This window comes from Grammomys surdaster, unplaced genomic scaffold (genome assembly GCF_004785775.1).
Source record: "Grammomys surdaster isolate TR1022 unplaced genomic scaffold, NIH_TR_1.0 133, whole genome shotgun sequence".
In the NCBI taxonomy this organism is placed as follows: domain Eukaryota; kingdom Metazoa; phylum Chordata; class Mammalia; order Rodentia; family Muridae; genus Grammomys; species Grammomys surdaster.
In genome coordinates, this window is record NW_021604591.1 from 204094 (window position 1) to 225392 (window position 21299).

Here is a 21299-nt window from a genome sequence, read left to right on the forward strand (position 1 = left end):
ATGTGTTTGTATGTGTGTGTATATGTGTGTATATGTGTGTGCATGTATGTGTTTGTATGTGTTTATATGTGTGTGTATGTGTGTGTTCACCTTCAAGTCTATGTGTGTATGTGTGTGCGTGCACATGCATATGTGTGTATGTGTGTGTTTCATGTGGAGGCTAGAAGACACATTCTTGTGTTATGCCTCAGGTACAGCGTACCATTGTTTTGAGACAGGTTTTCTCTTTGGCCTTGTAGAATAGGCTTGCCAACAATCGAGCGCAGGTACCTGCCTGTCTCTGCCACCCTAGTGCTGAGCTTACAGGGGAGCACCACCAACAATCGAGCACAGGTACCTGCCTGTCTCTGCCACTCTAGTGCTGAGCTTACAGGCGAGCACCTCTTTATGCATGAGCTCTGAGGACTGAGCTCAGGCCCTTGTGCTTGTCTTGTGTCTCCTCAGAGCTCTTGCTTTTGCTTGTTTGTTTGTTTGTTTGTTTGTTTGTTTTAAACAAGATTTCATGTAACCTAGGCTGGCCTCGAACTCCTCACATCTGGTGCCATGTATTGCAGAAAGATGTGGTACAGCCGACAGTCCTATAACAAGAAGTTTAACACACAAAAAGCTTAACACGTTTATTTAATTAAAGTTGTATACAGACTCAAGTCTTCATCAATGAAGACCTTGAACACCCAAGGAAAATTCTGAGATTTTCTTTTCTTTTCTTCTCTTTTCTTTTCTTTCCTTTTATTTTCTCTTCTTTTTTTTTCTTTAAGTCAGAGTCCCACTGTGTAGCCCTGGCTGTCCTAGAACTCACTATGTAGGCCAGGTTAGTTTCAAACTCAGAGAGTTATGCCTGCCTCTGCCTCCTAAGCACTAGGAGTAAAGCTATATGCCACCACACCAGGCCTGGGGAAAGTTCTGGTTTTCCGTTTAGGTTCCATGGAGGATGGATGGGTGTGTGGAAATGCAGCTAACTGGGCAGAAGGTGTGACCCAGTGGCACATACCTGAGGGTGTCACATTCCTTTCTCCTGAGTGTGGTGCAAGAGCCCCCTGTGTGGAGACTCACGTGGTTTACTGTGAAATAAGACAAATGAGAGTTTCCTACACAGAAATAGAAGAAAAGGTTAACTCAGTGCTCCAAACCCCGTGGTTTACTTGGCGGTGGGAAGGGGCAGGGCTTTGGTGGTGGGGGTGGGGGTTTAGAAGCCTGGTTTGCCTGACTGACTTTGGGAAGGTCAAGCTGGGAAGGGACTAGGGCGTAGGAGGAGACTAGAGAAACTGGGCTCTGAGAATGTTTCTGAGGCCTTTCATTCTTTGGCTGTTAGGAGATCTCAGCCCAGCAGTTGAGTGTGTCAGCCTCTAGATTTGGGGGTGGTGGGTTTCCACCCCAAGCAATTCTTTAGTTCTTTCTTGGCTCCAAATAGGTACCCTATACCTTAACCCAGTTCCATTACTATTAAGGACTAAAGACTCTATCCCACCACACTGCCCAGTTCACGTATCACCTTCTAGCCAGGAGATACTTCTGGCTCACAGGCAATAAACCAAGGGATCCCATAGCTCCCCTGTTTGAATGAGAGAATGTCTTGCAGAACTCAGGCCAAGAGTTTGCTGAATGAATCATGAGCACTTTATAAAAGCTGGACTTCAGAGGCAGGCACAGAGGGCAGGCATAGGGAAAGAGACAGAAGTTCCCATGATCCCCTGCTCCCTTCCCTAGTGTGGGTAGTTTATGATGAGCCATAGAATCACTGGCCACACTAGTTCATTTCTGCCTCAGAGTCTTTCCACACCTGTTCCACCTGGAAGAGTCTCTGTTGGAACTTGGAGCGTCTTCCTGTGCCCTTCATTGGATCCTCATTCAGCTGAGCTGGTTGTGTAGCTCAGTGGGCAGGACATGGACCCAGCACTCACTAAGCCCGGGGTTTAATCCTAAGTACCAGATAAATGGGGCATGGGCATGGTGTTGCAGGCCTGTAATCCAGCACTCAGGAAATGGAGCCAGGAGGGTAAATTCAAGGTCATCTTTGAAATATATATGGAGTTCGAGGTCAGCCTGAGCTCTTCCTTCAGCTTGGATGCTTGGATGGCATTTCCTTAGAGGTGCTTCTGGGCTACGCTATTGGGTCTGCTCTTTCCTGGTACCCAGATCATAACAGCATCTATGTTAAAGACAAAATAGCAATGGTCCAAACTCTATGGATCTTGATGGGCTTTGCTTCTGATCCTGGAACCGGGCCAGAGCCCAGATCAATGTCGGTCAGATGCCCATTCTGCAGCATCAAGTTACTTAACACCAGAAGAAAGTAAAGGAAGGGATGTACAGAGAAGTGGGGTACAAGAGGCAATCTGATTGGTCACAGCTCTTATCCGTCTTATCAGAAGATGGGTAGAACAGCTGCTGCTTGTGATTGGCTGAGAGTCAGCGGCTTGCTACAAGGGTCGGTTTGGTTACAGTTCACTATGGAGTACCTTGAAGCCAAGCATGAGATGTTAGACAAACTTGTTCTCATTGAAGTTTGAATTTCACACAATTGTTGCATACCAGGATTATATCATCTTCCTGCCCTTCCTCTTCCTCCTCCTTCTCTACTTTGGCAATTGTTTGAAAATGACTAAAGAGGCAGAGTCAGACCTCCGATAACATGCGCTTTGCTGACCTCTGCTCTGTATTATTTTCCCCGTTATATCTTTATCTTACCAGCATCTGAAATCATCTTTATTTTTTTCTGTCAATCCTGGTTGACCAGAAGTTCACTGAGAGGACGTGTACTCGAATGAATGAATTCATACCTCCACCAGTCCTAGCTAATAAAATATTGCTTTCATCTTCATTTTATTTTTGCTGTGTCTGGGGTGTGTGTGTGTGTGTGTGTGTGTGTGTGTGTACCACCAGTGTGTGGATGCCCTTGCAGGCCACAGAAGAGTATCAACTGGAGTTACAAATGGTTGTGAGCCACCCAACATGGGTGTTGAGAGCTGAACCCCAGTCTTCTGCAAAAGCAGTAGGTGCTTGTAACCACTGAGCCATCTCTCCAGACACTTGCTTTAGTGACACAGTGATAATGTTCAGTTTTGTTGAGAGAAGCTGTTATTTGAAGTTTTTTAATGATAGGGTCCCAGGCAGCCCAGGCTGGCCTTGAGTTCACAATTCCCCTGCCTCAGCCTCCTGAGTTCTGAGATTACAAGCATGCTTCACCCAGTGGATTCTGCATTTGTAACAAGTTCCCAGATATTCTACCCACTGGTTCCAGGATGACTCTGGATGTTGAGATGCCTTGTGCAGATGAGATTTTTGTACACACGCTTTTCTGATGAAGGATGAGCAGTGGAAACTGAAGACATATGTGAACTTGTGAGGGATCAATGACAAGAAGGCCCTTTACTCCTGTCATGTTACAAGGACAAAATGGCATCTGAGGAGTGAACACAGTCCAATGCTGGGTGGGCTGTCAAGACACACAGACAGACATCTGCGCATGTGTATGCAGACCTACATGCAGACACATGCATGTACACAGATGCAGATACACAATACACACCTGTATGAATGCACACACAGGATGTAGGTACGTGCACACATTAATGGCCACGCAGGCACATGTGCACACATACGGGACCATCTTAAGTACCACAGTTTCTTGATTCAGATGGCTCATCTCTTCTCGCCCTGTTCTGACTTGCAGTACTGTTTAACTCAGAACCTGTGTGTCCTGAGAGTCAGTAACAGTACTTCACTCCAACAAGGCAACATAACAGCTGTAGTGTGTGTCTCCAAAACAGAGGAGCTATCAGGAAGCATGTTGTTGGCATAATAAACTCAACCGCTCAAATCTTTTCTTTAATGATTAGCCTGGTCCAGGAGCTCTGGCTCCTGCACTGGTGACCTTTTGACAAAATCATGTATGTTTCCTCTTGGCTCAGCTTCGTGCAAACATAGTATCCTGACTAACGATTAATACCACATCCCTGGTCACAGTAATTTCTCTTCTGCTTCCCCCTCCCCTCCCAGGAGCTTCTGCTGGTGTGACTGAACTCTGGACGTGAGCTACAGCCATGGTAAGTGTCTCACCCCACCTGGTGCCAGCCACAGGCAGGCACAGGATGTGTACTTAGGTGGCTTAAACAAAACTCTGTTTGTTCAGCAGTGGGCAGGAAGCCATGATAAGGCAGTATCTATCTGTCTGTCTCTCACTGTCTCTGTCTCTGTCCCCCACTTTCTCTTTCTGCCTTCCTCTGACAGAATCTCTACATAGCCCTGTCTGTCCTGCAACTCACTATGTAGACTATGTTGATTTCAAACTCTCAGAGCTCTGCCTGCATCTGCCTCCCAAGTGCTAGGATGAAAGGCTTGTACCTCACTGCCTAACCTGGCCTTTTCTTCTTCTTTCTCTTTTTTCTTTTTTCTTTAAATGTCATTTGAATTTATTTCAAAGTGGTAGCTTGACCCTGAAAAGGAATCCACAGACTCCCTGACATTTCTAACATCCTGAGAATATAGAAACAAGTGATGGTTTTCTCTCTGCAAAACATAACTTTCCATTTTAGAACACTGAGGCAAATTCAGAGGAAAGCATGTTCTAACACCCACTGGGGATCCCTCAGGACAGCCCCATCATCTTCAGCACACCAACATGGATGTTTCCCTTTTATTTTGGGGAAGGGGACATATGCCATCTGTGTGGAGGTTAGATGACTATTTTGTGGGATTAGTTCTCTCTTGTCTTCACACGGGTCCCAGGGATCAAACCCTGGTCATAATGCTGAGATGGCAAGAACTGTAGAACTCACTGATCCGTCTCGAGCCAGCCCTAGAGAGGTGCTTCGTAGCAGTCCCCGCTTGCCATCTGCCTCATTGGCGGCTATGGTTGGGTTTCCTTGGACTTAGTGATCTGGTCTTTGGCACAGGCCCAGGCTTGGGTCCCTTTGAGAGTTCTGGTAAGTTCGGCGTGAAGGTAGAAGCTCCTCTGGGCTGCCTTAGACTGGTCCATCTGCTCTCCCCACTCAGAGGTTCTGAGTAGGGAGATGGCTGAGTCACAGTGTGGACCCTGACCTCTCCCTCTGAGCACTGCTCTTCAGGGCACCTGTGTGGCTGCACCTGCCTGCTCTTCAGTGCCCAGCGCTAGTCATTGTCTTATACACAATCCTTTGCTTCTCCCCATCTTCCCTGTTACTGTAACGGCAATGGCGTTTCCTCAGTTGTAGCATGGCCTACTTCTTGTGTCCACTGATTCCTTTCTATGTGATTGTCTTAGACAGGGTTACTATTGCTGTGATGAAACGCCATGATCATAGCAACTTGGGGAGGAAAGGGTTTACTTCATTCACAGTTCCATAGAACAGTTCATCATCAAAAGCAATGGGTGCAGGAACTCACACAGGGCAGGCACCTGGAGGCAGGAACTGATGCAGAGGCCCCGAAGGAGTGCTGCTTACTGCCTTGCTCCTCACATGGCTTGCAAAGCTTGCTATTTTATAGAACCCAGGACCACCAGCCCAGGGATGGCACCATCCACAATGGGCTGGGGCTTTCCTCCATCAATGACTAGTTAAGAACATGCCTTGAAGCCCGATCTCATGGAGCATTGTCTCAGTTGAGGTTCCTGCCTCTCTCATGACTCTAGCTTGTGTCAAGCTGATATAAAAGTAGCCAGCATGGTGATGTTTGCTTTGCTACCACAACAAGTTTTCCTGGAATGGATGGACACTGCCTCTCCCCATCATCCTTGAAAAGATAATCGTACATTGTGCCCTAGAATTTAATCAATAAAGACACTCATAAAACTCACAAGGAAAAAAAGCTCCCAACTTTCCCCCCAGAACAAGAAAGAGTTGTGTAGGATGTTACTAGGTAAACAAAGGTACCCTTGTGAACACCTCTATTGATGCCTTGTTAGACATTAATTTTCATCTTATAACAGTGGCATCTGCAATGCAGTTCAACCTTGAACTCGGTGTTTGAGAACCACCCAGAAACTTTCAATACTGGAATTCCAAAGAACCTCAGAAAACGTTGACTCAGAAGCTGAGGTGCAGCTCAGTGATAGAGTGCTTGCCACATGTGAGGTCCTGTCTACCTTCGTTGGCACTTGGCTGTGATCTCTGTCTTCCTATGAGGACACCAGCCCCATTGGGCTGACACAGATGCACCAATGTGCACTTCTGTAACACAAGTAGAGGCAGAGATAGGTGGATCCATTGCTGGCCAATCTGTCCAGACAATTAATAAGCTCAAGGAGAGACCCTGACTGTCTAAAAAATCAAAATGGCCTGGAGAGATGGCTCAGCGGTTAAGAGCTCCTGTTGCTCTTGAAAGGTCCTGAGTTCAGTTCCTAACACCCACAGCTGGTGGCACACAACCGTTTCCAGCTCCAGCTCCCGAGGACCAGATGTTGTCTTCAGGACTTCCTGGGCACCTCCACACAATACTCACAAATAAAATTTTAAATTAAAGACAAAATGGAGTAGTTGAGAAGACCCTTGTGTCATCTTCTGGCCTCCACATGCGCACACACACAGATGCATACATATGTCTAAAAGTAGCTGTCTTTACCAGGAGGACAGAGCGGTTGTTTGCTAGGCCTCCAGCGGCCCTGCTGCCTCCTCCCTCCCTGGTTTGTGTATCTATAGCTGCCCCTTTCTTTGTAGGTTTAGATCTTAAAGAGGAGTGATTTGATATTTCCCTTCCTGAAACTCGGTGTGCTAGCAGGAACACAGAAGTGGGGTGAGAAGCTGAGAGAGAGAGATCTCTCCTCAGGGACCCCTGAGCCTGCTTGTGTCTAACTAATTTCCCAGCCTTTGGCTAATGACTAACTCATACTCAATTTTTTGTCTTCTTTATCTCCACTTCCTCCTACCTGTGTTATTTTGAAGCAGATTCCAGATATCCTATCTTCTACCTGTGAGTCAGAGTATAATGGTAAAATGTAAGCTGTAGCCATAGCACCGCTATCAGACCAGAGAATCTTAGGACTGACTTCCTGTGTCATAAAACATCACTGTCCAGCTGTCCTGTTGTATCCTTACTCAGATCTTCATCCTAATAGTTTTGCCTCTATGAAAGATTTGTTATTGTTGTTGTTGTTGTTGTATTTATTTGGTTTAGTTGGGTTTTTGAGAAAGGGTCTCTCTAGCCTAGGCTATCCTTGAACCAGGTATGTGTCTGAGGCTAGCCTTGAACTCTTGATTCCTACTTCCACTTACCAAGTGCTGGGATACAGGCAGGAAGCACTGTGCAGCAGCTGTCTGCTGACAAGTCTTTTTAACATCTTGAACTTTCGCTTCTACCTCTCTTTTCCAGTTTCCCTGCAGCTATCGATTGAAGGAGCTATATTGTTGGTTTGATAGTTCTTTCTGCATTATATTTACAGCAATTTGGCTTTGGGCTCTACAGACATGAACTTGACTAAATTCATACTTAATCTTTTTTTTTTCCTTTTTAGAAAATTGCTTTACAGAAGATGGTATGATTTCTCTTAGATCAGATTCTTTTCATGAGCTTCAGGCTCTTTCAAAGCTAGTGGCAGCCCCAGAGTCATTGGAATAGCCTTTGCTTGGTCTCTAGCACACCCCCTTCATTGTTGTATGGCCAAATGCTTCCCACGAACCATCTCTCGGCCTAAATGGCAGTGCTTCCTGCAGCCCATTGGGACTCTACTTATTTGGTGACACCTCTCACACCAGGATGCCGATGGAATGTGTGTTTCTTGGTGTGCTCATTGTCTGCCTTTCTCAGAGAAGGTGGTGGCTCCCCCAGAGTGAGAACCTCTCTTCATGGTTGCTGCTATTGCCCTGGTACCTGGGGTAGAGCCTGGGCTTCTGAATGAGCAGTCACCTGTCAGTCATGTCATTTTCTGTGCGGTCAGGAAACCAAAGGAGGAACCGTGAAAGCTGCTTCAGGATTCAATGCAACTGAAGATGCCCAGGTCCTGAGGAAGGCCATGAAAGGTCTCGGTAAGTACCTTTCCAGGTGTCCAGAGTGTGGTATGTCAGTCGTGAGAAGGGCACTGTGGGCACTGGACCTATTCATGAACAGGTCACCTTTTAGATAAACATACTGGGACATAACTGAGAATGCAGCTCAGTTGGTAGAGTGCTTGCCCACCATGCACAAGGCCCTTGGGTTCACTCCCCTGTGGCCATAGGGCTACATTTTGCAAGGCTTGGAAGGAAGTTTGAATCTGGAGGAAGGTGGGGCATTTAAAAACAAAACGAAACAAAATCAACAACAACAACAACAAACCTCAAAGCTAATGTGAGGGTTCAAAGCAGGAAGGGCTCTTTCTTTCCAGTGCAGAGGTCTGAAGGTTGGATTTGAGAGTTCTGTTGGTCTCCTTGTCCCTCACCTTTGCTGGATCTCTAAGCCTGTGAAGAATGACGGTGGAGAACACATTTAAAACTTTCTCTAGGCCACATTTTAGTAGAACAGTTTCTACCCTTCCCTCCCCCATGCACCCCAACTGCTTCCAACAGTTAAAGGCAAGTTCCTCAAACAATAATTATCCAGCTGTGAGAAAGGTGAACTCCTCCCTGGGCTCTTGCTTCCAGATTCTCTCTTCACATCAAACCTTCAGGCTTCCCTAGGTAACTCCAGTGGGAACAGGGGAGACCTTTTCCTCATCCAGGCAAATCCTGACCCCTGCTGTTTCCATCCTGTCTCCAGGTACTGACGAAGATGCCATTATCTCAGTCTTAGCCTACAGAAACACTGCCCAACGCCAGGAAATCAGGAGTGCCTACAAGAGCACCGTCGGCAGGGTAGGCCCAGAAGCGGATCCTCCCCTCCCCACCCCCCACTTCATACACCATCCCCTTCCCGAAGCTAGACTCTGAAGTGACCCAATGCCTTAAGACTATCTATGAAGCTAGTGGTTATCAGAATATAGGAAGACGGTGGGGGAAGAGGGGGCAGAGAGAAGAGGCACAGATACTGGGGAGCAGCTAGAGGACAGCATGAGTCCTAAGGCTCTGGAGCATGGGAGGGTCACTGTGGTGACAGCTAACCGAATACTTCAAAATGAAGGGCAGAGAGGATTTTAAATGTTCCTCACACAAACAAATAACAACCATCTGAGGCAACAGGTATGCCAGTCCCTGTACTTGATAACCACACGTTGTATACAAACACTAAAATGTCACAGTGCCCCATTACAACAACTAACCATCCATTAAAAACAGTGATATAAAGTGATAGCTCAGTGGGTAAAGGTGCTTCCCCCTAAGTTGGATGGGCTGAGTTCGATACCTGAGACCCGCCTGGTGGGAGGAGAGAACCAACTCCACAGAATTGTCCACTGACCTCTACATGTGAGGTCACACACACACACACACACACACACACACACACACACACTAAATAGTATAAAAAGAAATGTTTGAAAAGTAAATTTAAAGGATATTATTGTAAAAATCAAAACACAGAAATTCTAGACCCTTCACACTCCAGCAAGCAGGGCTTTCTGTGTAATTGCATGTTTTCACTGTATTATTTTGTGCTCCTGGCAAGTTGTATGTGCACCAGCCCAGGAGCTATCAAATGGAAAACACACACACAAGCTTATTTTTAAAATGCCTTAGCTATCTCAAAGGCTGGGCACTACTTCACCTGCTACCCTGGGCCCAATCAAAGAAGTGGCCTGTGGCCAGTTACCTGAAGTCTCACATGGTTGAGTGGCTTTATTTCCTGCTGCTACTGCATCTCATCCGTCTCCCCCCAGTCCAGATGATTCTGTCATTCCTCTCTGTGTCTTACCCATGAAACTCTCAGTGTCCTGTCCCAGGCCCAGCTATTGTCCATTGGCATCTTTATTGATAGATCAGAAATCAACTGGGGACCAGGCCCTTCAGCATCTGGACATGCAGATGAACAGCAGTGGCACCAATCTTGAACACACGAATGGCGGCTTATAAACTCATCTGTTCACCCGAGTGCTCTAGATTTTGTCTGAACCACACACACACCCCTTCATCAGAATTATTCAGCCCAGTTTTTCCACACATCACCATTAAAGCACTGCCAACCCTCTGCTTCTCTATTGAGAACCTTGTCTCTGTACATGGGTGCCCAGTGATGTCATGCCGAGTGCATCCATCTTGGGAGATATCACAGCAGGGAACATTGAAGCTGCTTCTCACAGATGGCTCCAAACTGCTGGTCAAGGTGGGGAGGGAATGGATGGGCAGGGCAGAGCTGACTCGATGCCCTCCAGAGCATCTACAGGGGAATTTTTGGGCACTCCTGTAGGGAATGGGATAGACTGTCACCGACTCTCTCCAGAACACCATAAACTGTTCCCATCCTCAGGGAAACTGAAAGAGCAGTGGCAGATGCTGACAGTCAAGGGAGGTGTGAGCTATACATGGAAGTGCTATATCTACATTACATTATAATTGTTACAATACACACTTGAGATTACCTTCAGAACAGAGCTAACCTACGGTAATCTAAGATGACCGATATTAATAGACTTCTAATTCATCCATCCACTCATTTATTCATTCAATCCACATTTGTGGATTTAACATAAAGATATGCATGATAGAAAGATATACATATTCCCAGCACTGGGGAGGAGACAGGAAAACATCTAGGGCTTGTTGGCCAACCACCCTACCTATCTAATCAGTGAGCTCTAGGTTCAGTGGGAGACCTTGTAGACCTCAGTTTTAGAGAGCAACTGAGGAGGACATCAGACACAGACAACTGGCCTTTGCACACACTCATGTTTATGTGTGCATGCATGTACCTACACACAGATACAGACCCACAAACATTTATACACATATGTGTATGTATATACACAAAGTATGGGGCCAGCGAGATGGCTTAATGTGTAAAAGTGCTTGTTGCCAAGCTGAGCAACCTGAGTTCGGTCGCACAGGATACAGAGACTCTTCTCTCTCAGCTTGTCCTCTGACCTCCACAACACAGATAACTGAATGTAATTTCCAATCTTAAAAAGAGAAAAGTAGCTATGAATTTGAAAATAGAATTTAATGAGAACAACAACACACACACATGCACACACAAACACACACACAAAATCAAACCAAACCAAAACATAACGAGAGAGCTGGCATTGTTTTACAAATCTCAGTAGAGTTTGGCATAATGGGAAATGGCCACACTCTCCTTATTTGCTGTGCTGTTTGGTTTTGGTTGAGGTCAATAAGTAAAATCTGGTCTTAGTTGGAGAAGCAGGAAGTACTTAACAGGCTTCTTGTGTGACTGTAGACATGCAGATGTATGACTTAGGAAAATGTCACCCCGTCACAGGACATTCTTGCCCCATACTTGGATATGTCAGGCATGAGTGACAGTAGCCGCTAAAAGTAGACACGTTCTTCTCAATGCAGGACCTGATTGAGGACTTGAAGTCGGAGCTGAGCAGCAACTTTGAGCAGGTGATCCTGGGGATGATGACGCCCACGGTGCTGTATGACGTGCAGGAGCTGAGGAGGGCTATGAAGGTTGGTGGTCCCCTTGAACTTTTGGTGTTCCCCGTGCACATAATGAGCTATCCTTCAGGAACATGACTGGCAGAGCTGGACCACATGCTCAGTTGTTAAGAGTGCTTTCAGCTCTATCAGAGGGCTGTAGCTTACTTCCCAGCACATGCTGGGCAGCTCACAACCTCCAGTAACTACAGTTTTAGGGGGTGTTGATGCCCTCTTCTGGCCTCCTTGGGCACTGCACTCACAGGCAGAGACCAACACATATGATCTAAAATCTTAAAAAAGTTAAAAACAATGAAGCAAGCAAACAAACAAAAGCCTATGGCCAAACCCTTCTGAGATGAGGGAAGAGAGATGATGGGAAGCAGGTTTCCCACTCTGGAAATATACACAGCTGTTGTAATTAAGAAATCCCCACGATTTGCTGAGCCATTTGCTCCTTCCATGGTGCTGGTAGGACCCAGGTGTCAGGTGGGCAGGCGCATTCTCTATAGCTGAGCTGCTTGGCAGCAAGTGACTCTGAGATGCCAGTATAGCCATCCTCCTTTGCCTATCACTAAATACTATACCATGTAGAAGGTTCTTGGCTAGGCTCTAGAGAAACGGGGAGATAACATCTTTACCAGAACATTCTGACCTTCAGAGAAAGAGAGCAGAGGTCGAAGAAAGGGCAGAACCCCAGAGGACAGAAACAACACCTAACCTGTTATGACAAACAACAGATGGCTACTGGGCTCTACAAGGGCACATTGTTGTTAATAATGATATGGTAAACACACTGGTCTTGGGAGGGACAGGTGAAAGTTAATAGGCCCTGCTTCTGGACCCGGCGGGCTGCTAGTATACCCTGCTTCTGCATTCCTTCTGAGTGATGGACTCTGATTTTAATTAGTAAATGTAATTATATTTTATTTGTTTAACTGTGCATAAAAATTGCCCATTACCTTGATCCACTGGCCCGTACCATCTCATCTATGCCCTCACATTTAGGGAGCTGGCACAGACGAGGGCTGTCTGATTGAGATCCTGGCCTCTCGTACCCCTGAAGAGATCCGTCGCATCAACCAGACATACCAGCAGCGTAAGTAGCACTCTCCAGGCCCTGGCACAGGTTGTCAAGGACTGGAAAGAAAGACTAACGACTATTATTTCTCAGCTATTAGATTATGATGGGGTTTTCTCCTGTGTATTTTATTTATTTACTGTGAGTTTTCTGCCATATTTGTGGCCCACCTGGGTGCTAGGGATGGAGCCCAGGGTCTCTCACAAGCTAGGCCAGCGCTCTAGGCTGTAGTGCAGAGCTATACCACATCACTACTAATCCCTGTGTTTTCAAAGTCAGTATGTACTGCTTCTGAGAAGAAAACTGTCACACAGTAGGGTCTCTTGCTCAAGTATTCACAACCTGAGACTAAACCTTGGGAGTCTGGAGTTAGAGCCTTGACCCTGACCTCAGTCCCACCCAGGATTTGGAGTTAGCCTCTAACCCTGAAGAGTTTGGTTTTCACTTCCAACCCTGACCTCAGCCCCATGAAGGTCTCTAGAACGCCACGGCTGGCAGAACAACCGTCTGAGGGAGGCGAGAAGGCAGTTTGGTTGACTCTGACCTTGAGTAATTTATTTTTTTGCATATTAAAGCACACCACTATTTGGTGAAAAATTTCCTGGTGATAATGAACTCAATCCTGCGTGCACAATAAAACTTAAGATGACTGCTTCAAAACTCTGTAAAGAACATGTGACATCTTCCATAAAGATATATTCTATAGATTGGTTACATGTGATACCTCCCATAAAGATAAATTCTATAGATTGACAAGTTCATGATAAGGGTCTGGGGAGGATCCCTCTGGTCTCAGCCACACAGAGAGCACAAAGGTCACCAGACTATTAACCATGTCTGCTCCCAGCCTTCTGGGAAGATAACAGGTTATACATCCCTTCCTTTGAAGGAGCAGGTCCATGTGTTTAACACTCCTGGTCTCCTTGTGCTTATGTGAGCACAAGAACCCTCCATGTCTCCCTCACAGCCTCACCCAGGATTTGGAGTTGACCCCAACCTGACCTCAGCCCCACCCAGGATTTGGAGCTGGACCCCTAACCCTGACACCTGTTCCACAGTGGCTATGGGGGCTGTAGAGGTTGTCATTCTTTAGGGAGATCTGTTAGAACTTTTCTGGGGACTTCTGTCCAGTGACACTGGTCACCTTGCCAGCTTCCATTCAGACACATAGCATTTGCATAGCAAAGTCACAGGCAGAAGACCAAAGAGAACCCGGGCCCCGCTTTCATCATAAGAGACAGCTATCGCTCCTTCTCACTATGACAAATAAGCATCTGGGTCATGGTTTTTTTAACCAAAGTTGTTTTGATGTTTGTTCTGTTATTGTTGTTATGAGCTAATGGGCTTCACTAGAATTGCTTATAGGTGCGTAGGTGAAAGATCGCCTACAGGAGCATGGGTACTTAACCTTACCAAGGGTTCCACCACTTCCTCCAACAGCCATTAGCTACCTGTAGGTCCTCAGGGAGGGCCGGGGCCTGGCACAGTTCAGATTTTGAAAACCTCATTTGGCAGCACCTTGGTCTGTGCTGCTCCAATGAGCAGGCTGTCTGGGAGGGACAGAGCAGGCTGGAAGGTGACAGCACCAGCCAGGTCTCTGTTCTGACGTACCCATTTCCAATTTCTTGATAGAATATGGAAGGAGCCTTGAAGAGGACATCTGTTCTGACACATCCTTCATGTTCCAGAGAGTACTGGTGTCCCTGACAGCGGTGCGTGGCTTCCTCGGTCCTGCCTTCTGACTGGGGATGCTGGGTTGACTGAAATGCTCACCTCTGCCCCTCATCCGCTCAGTTTCCTCAACATGGATATCCCCAGGCATCACTCTTGGGCCACTCTGTTCCTACATCGTATTTCTCCTCCAGAGACCCTGGCTAGCCATGCGTGCCCAACCATTTCTTCTACTTTAATTTACTGTTCACATGGCCCAAGTTCATGTCAGCTATTGGATTGCAAGGCTATTGAGAGATACGTCCTGTGTTTTAGATGTTTATGCTGTGGCAGGGCTGGAGAGGTCAAGATTACCTCTTGCTCTTGCCAAGGATCTGAGTTAAACCCTGAGCACCCCATTGGACGGCCACAGCCACCTGTCACTCCAGATCCTGGAGTTCTGATGCCCTCCTCTAGCCTTTGTAGGCACCTCTGCACACATAGCGTGCGTGTTGAGTGCACACACACTTACACACACACACTTTTTTTTTCACCCTTTTTTAAAAATTTATTTATTTATTTATTTATTTATTTTTAGTTCCAAAAGGGTTTATTTTCATGGCAGGTGGTAGATGGTCTGGATGTACCCCCTGAAACTCAGGGCAGACCTGAGTTAAATAGGAAGGGAGAAAGAGGGAGGTTCTGGGAAGAATGCTTAATTTGCTCCACCCTCTGGCCTTCATTAGTATGTAAATCCCTAGGGCCTGAGGCCTGTAGTCTTGCCCTCTACCTGTGCACTTTGGGAGGGGCTGTAATGGCCTATGTGACTGAACAATGTAGGTCTATGGAGATGAGACTGCATGTCAGGACTCTGGGTTCTGGGGACGTGGCTGAACACCTGCCATTTCTCCCTTGGAGTCTTGGGGTTCCAGGCCCATGCCCAGCCATGAACCAAGATACCCTTATGCAGTCCCACATCTCCTCCCCTTTACTTTTTTAAAAAAGGGGATCACTGTGTCATCTGTGGTGAAAATTTTGGATGAAGAAGCCAAAAGAAAGCACTATGTAGGCCAGAGGGGTTAGCACAATTAAGTCACAGGGGAGTTGGGGGTGGGGGTGGGAAGGCAAGGGATCATTGAATGAATTGAATACAGGTGGTACAGTTTGAGGGTAATAACAGCTGACTAATCTAGATAGACATTATATTTGTCTTACTAACATGTAACTTTAGCTATTTGATGTTGGCAAAAGAGTTCATCTGTAGCTGGAAGGTCTGGATCTGTCTTCTGTAGGATTTAGCGTTTGTCTCTGGATCTTGGCATTCGTCTCTGGAGTTTGGCGTGACTCTAGGTCTCAGTGTTGTCTCTGGAGTCTTCAGTCAGGTGGTGTCACTGCAAGAAGACAACATGGCATCCTAGGCAGGTTCCAGGAGATGGCGTTGTCTCTGTTGGACTTGTGGGAGCACCTGTAGGATAATCACAACAGGGAAGCAGCACCTCGGCAGGGGGATGTCTGCAAAGGGTGTGTAGTAAGCTTTAGGCTACTTGGGAGCATGCACTTCATGTTCACCCTTTTTTTAAAAGAACAACCTATCAAACTGGAGGGCAGTGCCTATCCATCACTCTTCAGTGTTCCTCCAGGGGTTCCTGTGGCCCTCTATGCTGGTGCTGATGTATTTGGGGTTGGTATTGTGTCAGCTCCCCAAGTTCCACCTCAGGTCTAACATTCTCTTGATCATGAAGATTGGTCAGTTAAGAAGGCCGAGTCAGCTGGGTCAGTGCAGCGGTGGGGGCATGGGGTGTGGTTGGGGTGGAGTCAGTGGTGGGAGGGGGTAGAGTGGGGGTAGAGTCAGTACAGTGGGGGGAGGGGTGGAGTAGGGGTGGAGTCAGTGTAGTGGGGGAGGGGTAGAGTGGGAGTGGGTTAGAAAGATGTATTGCCCTTCTACTAGGAAGACATCTTTGCAACATCAGGAGTCACAGTGGGGCCAGCACTCTGTTGAGACCATCTCCAGAGGATAGGTCCAAGCCCTGTGACAGAATACAACAGTCCTAACTTCCTAACCTGAAGACCCAGCTTTTACTGCAGTTTGTCTCAGTGCCTTGGGTTTCCAGGCCTTCTGTCTTAAAAGCCCCTGCCATCTCCATGGGTACTTGCTGCCATGGTTACTTGTTTTTTCACCCACAGGGTGGCAGGGATGAAGGAAATTACCTGGATGATGCACTCATGAAGCAGGACGCCCAGGTTAGTGGACCACAACTTCCTTCTTGCAGTTTCTTCACTAAGGGAGGCCTCACTGGGTTGGTGGACAGCCTCTTCTACTTCAGGGTGTGTTAGTCCGCCTGAGTGCATTACAAAAAAGACTCTCATAGACAGTCTTTGATTAGCAGGTCTTTCAGGGGTGCCTGGGACCCCAGGTAGCTCGGGGCACTGTTTCTACTCTCCTGGATTTCAGGTCTCTTCCTCAGACTGAGGACACAATGAGGATCCTAGGGAAGCACCAAGTGTGTGCGTGTGCACGTGCATGTTCACGCTCGCGCGTGCGTGTGTGCGTGTGTGCGTGTGTGCGTGTGTGCGTGTGTGCGTGTGTGCGTGTGTGCATGTGTGTGTGTGTGCATGTGCATGTGTGCGTGTGCATGTGTGTGTGTGTCCTGCAGTGACCAACCACCTATCAGGTCTAGCATTCTTTTGATCATGAAGATTGGTCAGTTAAGAAGGCCGAGTCAGCTGGGTCAGTGCAGTGGCGTGTGGCCCAGGACTGGAACCCAGGACATGCCCTGAGCAAGGGCTCAGTGCTGAGTGATACAGAGGGAAGGAGCTCCTCTGCTCTTCATGCTTCCCTAAAGAGAACATGTCAACACCATGTGACTTTCAAAAGATAGCTGCTAACCTGGCACTCACCACACTGGCGGACAGCTGTCCTGACACTTGTCCCTGTGGCCAGGTAACATATAAACAGTGGACCTTTCATAAGAACCAAGCACCCCCACCTGGCTTTTCTTAAGCATACCATTGAATCCTTATACCAAACTTAGGACTTTAACCCCCATTTTACAGGTAAGGAAATTGAGGCTCAAAAGAAAAGCCCCTTGCTTGAGTTCAGGCCAAATAATAGAGTGTCATAGTTATGTTTCTGGGTTTCTATTGCTGCAACAAAACACCATGACCAAAAATCAAGTTGTGGAGTTAAATGTTTATTTGTCTTACATTTCACTGTTCATCATTAAAGGAGGTCAGGACAGGAACTCAAGCAGGGCAGGAACCTGGAGGCAGGAGCTGATGCAGAGACCATGGAGGGTGCTGCTTACTGACTTACTTTCCATAGCTTTCTCAACCTGCTTTCTTATAACATCTAGGACCAGTGCAGCCCAGGAGTGGCACTATCCACAATGGGGGAGGGGTTTTCTCACATCAATCATTAATCAAGAAAATGCCACACTTACCTACAGGTAATCCAAGAGAGGCATTGTCTCAACTGAGGCTATCTTGCATCTCACTGACAAAAAAAAAAAAAAAAAAAAAAAAAAAAAAAAAAAAAAAAAAAAAAATCAGAACATGGGAGAACTGGGATTTGTGTTTAGTTCCTCCATTGTTAACCAACACAATGTAGCAACGGGTGGTTCCACTCTACATGCAGGGTATGAGCCACAGTGGAACATGCAGAAAAGAGCCTGTTGTTTGCATTAGAAAGAAGAGAGAGTGTGGAGAGAGTGCACACCTTGGGCTTCATGGAGTCTCTGGGGCTGCGTGACTGCTCGTGTTCTGGTGCCAGAAATCAGTGTGGTGTCTGCCTTCCTTTATTAACACACCGGGGTATACGTCAGGATCTTCTGCAAAATAGGATCGACACACACGTGCCTACACATGTGCACACACACACGTGCTGCATTCACATATGCACGCACACACACATACATCAGAGAGAAATGGAGAGAGAGACAGAAACAGGGCTTGGAATGGTGCTATGTTCCCACCTAGTGTAAGATGAAAATGTATTTACAGCAGGGAGCTTAGCAGCAAAGTCCACTGTAGCGTGCTGGTTGTCTGCCCTTGGCATTGTGTAGCTGCCTGGGAATAAGGCTCTCTGCTTGATGCTCACATTTTGATGAAGTTCCAAACTGCATCGCCTGGCTCAAGGAGAGATTGAAATGCAAACTTTGCCTTTTGCTGCTGATATCTACTGACTGTATGTTGCTTTCATGCCATTGTGAGGTTAAGGAAAATGAAAGACTCTGTGTGTGTGTGTGTGTGTGTGTGTGTGTGTACATTTGCCTTCCCAACTAACAAAATAAAACCAAGCAAGCTTGACTCTTAGAAGTTTGAGAACTCTTTTCCAGCTGCTGGCACATCTTTTTTGGTGTGTAAGCTCACGGTTTGTTTGTCATCAGGAACTGTATGAGGCTGGAGAGAAGAGATGGGGGACAGACGAGGTGAAATTCCTAAGCATTCTCTGTTCCCGGAATCGGAACCATCTGCTCCATGGTGGGTACCTACCTCACTGCTCACTCGATTCTGCTAGAATGGTGGAACTTACAGTGGAAAGTAGAATCTTAAATGTTTTAAAGGTTCATTTTATGTGTATGAATGTTTTGATTGAATGTACGGCTGTGAACTATGAGTGTATCTGGTGTCTTTGGAGATCAGAAGAGGGTACAAGATCCCCTGGAACTGGAGTCACAGACACTTATGAGCTACCAAGTGGGGGCTGGGAAGGGATCTAAACTCAGATCCTCTGTAGGAGCAGCAAGTGCTCTTAACCACTGAGCTATCCCTCTAGCCCCTGATAACCTTTTAACAAATAACTTTCATTTATTGTTTGATCATTCCAAACATGTATATACTGTATCTCGATGTATATCACTCACCATGATACAATAAAGAAACTGAACTGTTGGATATTACTCTGCAAATGTAGGAGGTAATACATGAATGAAGGCCAATTTTGAAAGATTAATTTGAGTAACTGACAGGTTTGCAATGTGTTTGTAACAGTTTAGCATTCCTTATTCCAGGAAACCAACCTCCACAGTCAGTTCTTGTTCTAGCACAGCCCCAAGACAGCCTTCCCCACTACTTACATAAGAAATTAACCTCCTCTACCTGAGGAACTAGCTAAACAAATGTTGGTTGACACTTACTTCTAGTTAACACCACTGATGGACTTCTTCAGGGGTTCTGTTGAATAAGATGAGTCGTGGGTATTTTCACTTTTTTTTTCCTTTGTGTGATGTTCCTAATTTGCTTCTGGTAATTTCTAAACTTTGCAATGTGCTTTTAACTTCTTTGGGGGGGCGGGGAGAACACTAAACTATTATAGAATAACTGTCGTCAGGCTAAGTCTTCTTATAAACAGCAGTAAGGACTCAGTGGGGCAGTCTGTCTTGGAGATGAGCTTTTTAGACTTTCATGGCCCCATTGTTTTATAAACCACCACACCCCTGTCACAGGCAGAGTTACAAAGCTTGTGGGAAATTGGAGGAGAATGGGTTTGCTAAATTGAAAACATAATATAACTGCAAAGTTTGACACATTTACAAGTTGTAATTATTCTAGATATTCCTCAGTGGCAAAAGAAAATAATAATAAGCAATTATTCCTGTTCATAAATCATAGGTAACCATGAGAGTTGGGACTTTGAGCTTTCTTTTATTGCCCCCACCCCTTGGCTGTTACAATGTGAGCTCCCCCTTGTGGCACTTCTCCAGAACTGCATGTCCTAGGAAGCATTTACTAAGACTAATTCAAAGCGTGTCTGTATTTGGGCAATTAAAAATTACCGGTTCATAGGACACTAGAGAAGAGGTTCCAGTGAATACCTCGGAATCCCATCCAAAACAGGAGAAATCTTGTTCCCTGAAGACCTGAGCACTAGTGATCCAGTTGAAGTCCTCACAAAAATAGCCAGCCTATCAAGATTCTTCCACCTGCTATCTCTGTAGAGCCAGCTGTTACTTTATCAAAAGGTGACTCTGACAAGAGTTCTTCACAAGTGCCACCAGTGTTACAAGACACAGACAAGCCCAAGTCAAATGCTAAGCAAAACAGTGTGCCCCTCTCACAGACCAAGTCTGAAACTAGCTGGGTATCTCCAAAACAAATAAAAAAAAAGAAAAAAGAAAAAGGCCAGACGGGAAACATGATTTTTTTTTTCCTGAATTGGACATGTGTTTACAAACACTGTCTTGAAGATTATGCTGTTTGTGCAATAAGTTGTGAACATGTACAGAGTTTTATATAAATTTAAACCCATTTTTAAACCAAAACTGAACACAACCACTATAAAATGGAATCAAAGGAAAGTTAATTTATGAAATTAAGAGGTCGACAGATGACATACTACCATGCTGGAAGACACTTGGGAGAGTCTTTTCAACTGAACGAGAATGATCGTAATTTAAGAATATTTTACAACAGTTCCCTGTTTACGACAGATTGTGCCCTGTCTCATCTGCAGCTGAGGATGATGGATTCTGATTAGAGAGAAGGCTGCCTGGAAGCCAGCCGGCAAGTCCTTGGGTCTTCTGCACATCCTTAGACCATTTGAATCTGTTCTATGCTTAAGTCAAGTCCTTTGAGCAAATGGATAATCTGCCATATCTTTATGTATTTGTTGTAGCAATTTGTATTAAAAGAATCACAAGTGCAAAAAAAAAAGTTACTTGTTCATAAATTAACAAGATACTTTAAAAAAAAAAAACAGGGTTTCTCTGTGTATCCCTGGCTGTCCTGGAACTCGCTCTATTGAACAGGCTAGCCTTGAACTCACAGAGATCCTCGTGCCTCTGCCTCCAGAGTGCTGGGATTAAAGGCAGGCACCACCAACATCTGGCACAAGAGACAATATTTTAAGCTCTATTTAGGTAGTGAAACTGAATAGTTCCAAACTAAAGGTTCGTGGATAATTTTGTATCCCAAAGCTTTTGTTCCTGTGTACAGTGGGGGTTGAATTAACTTCTCTGATTCTGGACAAATATAACTGACAAAAAGGAAAGAGAAAATACTGGTGGCTCCTAATACTGGAGGGAGATCTGAACTCCTCCATGAGGACAGAAATCAAGGTACTTCTAGGCAGGAAAGGTGACTTGCTGACCAGCCAGTCTGGCTAATAGGTGAGCTCCAGCTATGGAGAGGACTGTCTCCAATAATAA

The 21299-nt window shown here is 45.9% G+C and overlaps 1 protein-coding gene across 1 annotated transcript in view; it reads left to right on the plus strand.

The window, feature by feature from the left end:
• Anxa4 (annexin A4) overlaps positions 1–21299 on the plus strand; it is a 54930-nt gene that overhangs the window by 23484 nt on the left and 10147 nt on the right. Inside the window, exons 2-9 of the mRNA XM_028762323.1 lie at positions 4000–4046; positions 7853–7940; positions 8650–8744; positions 11343–11456; positions 12432–12522; positions 14137–14216; positions 16339–16395; positions 18540–18633. Of these exons, the coding sequence (XP_028618156.1) occupies positions 4044–4046; positions 7853–7940; positions 8650–8744; positions 11343–11456; positions 12432–12522; positions 14137–14216; positions 16339–16395; positions 18540–18633 (622 nt within the window). The 5' untranslated portion in view covers positions 4000–4043. The remainder of the gene's footprint in view (positions 1–3999; positions 4047–7852; positions 7941–8649; positions 8745–11342; positions 11457–12431; positions 12523–14136; positions 14217–16338; positions 16396–18539; positions 18634–21299) is intronic.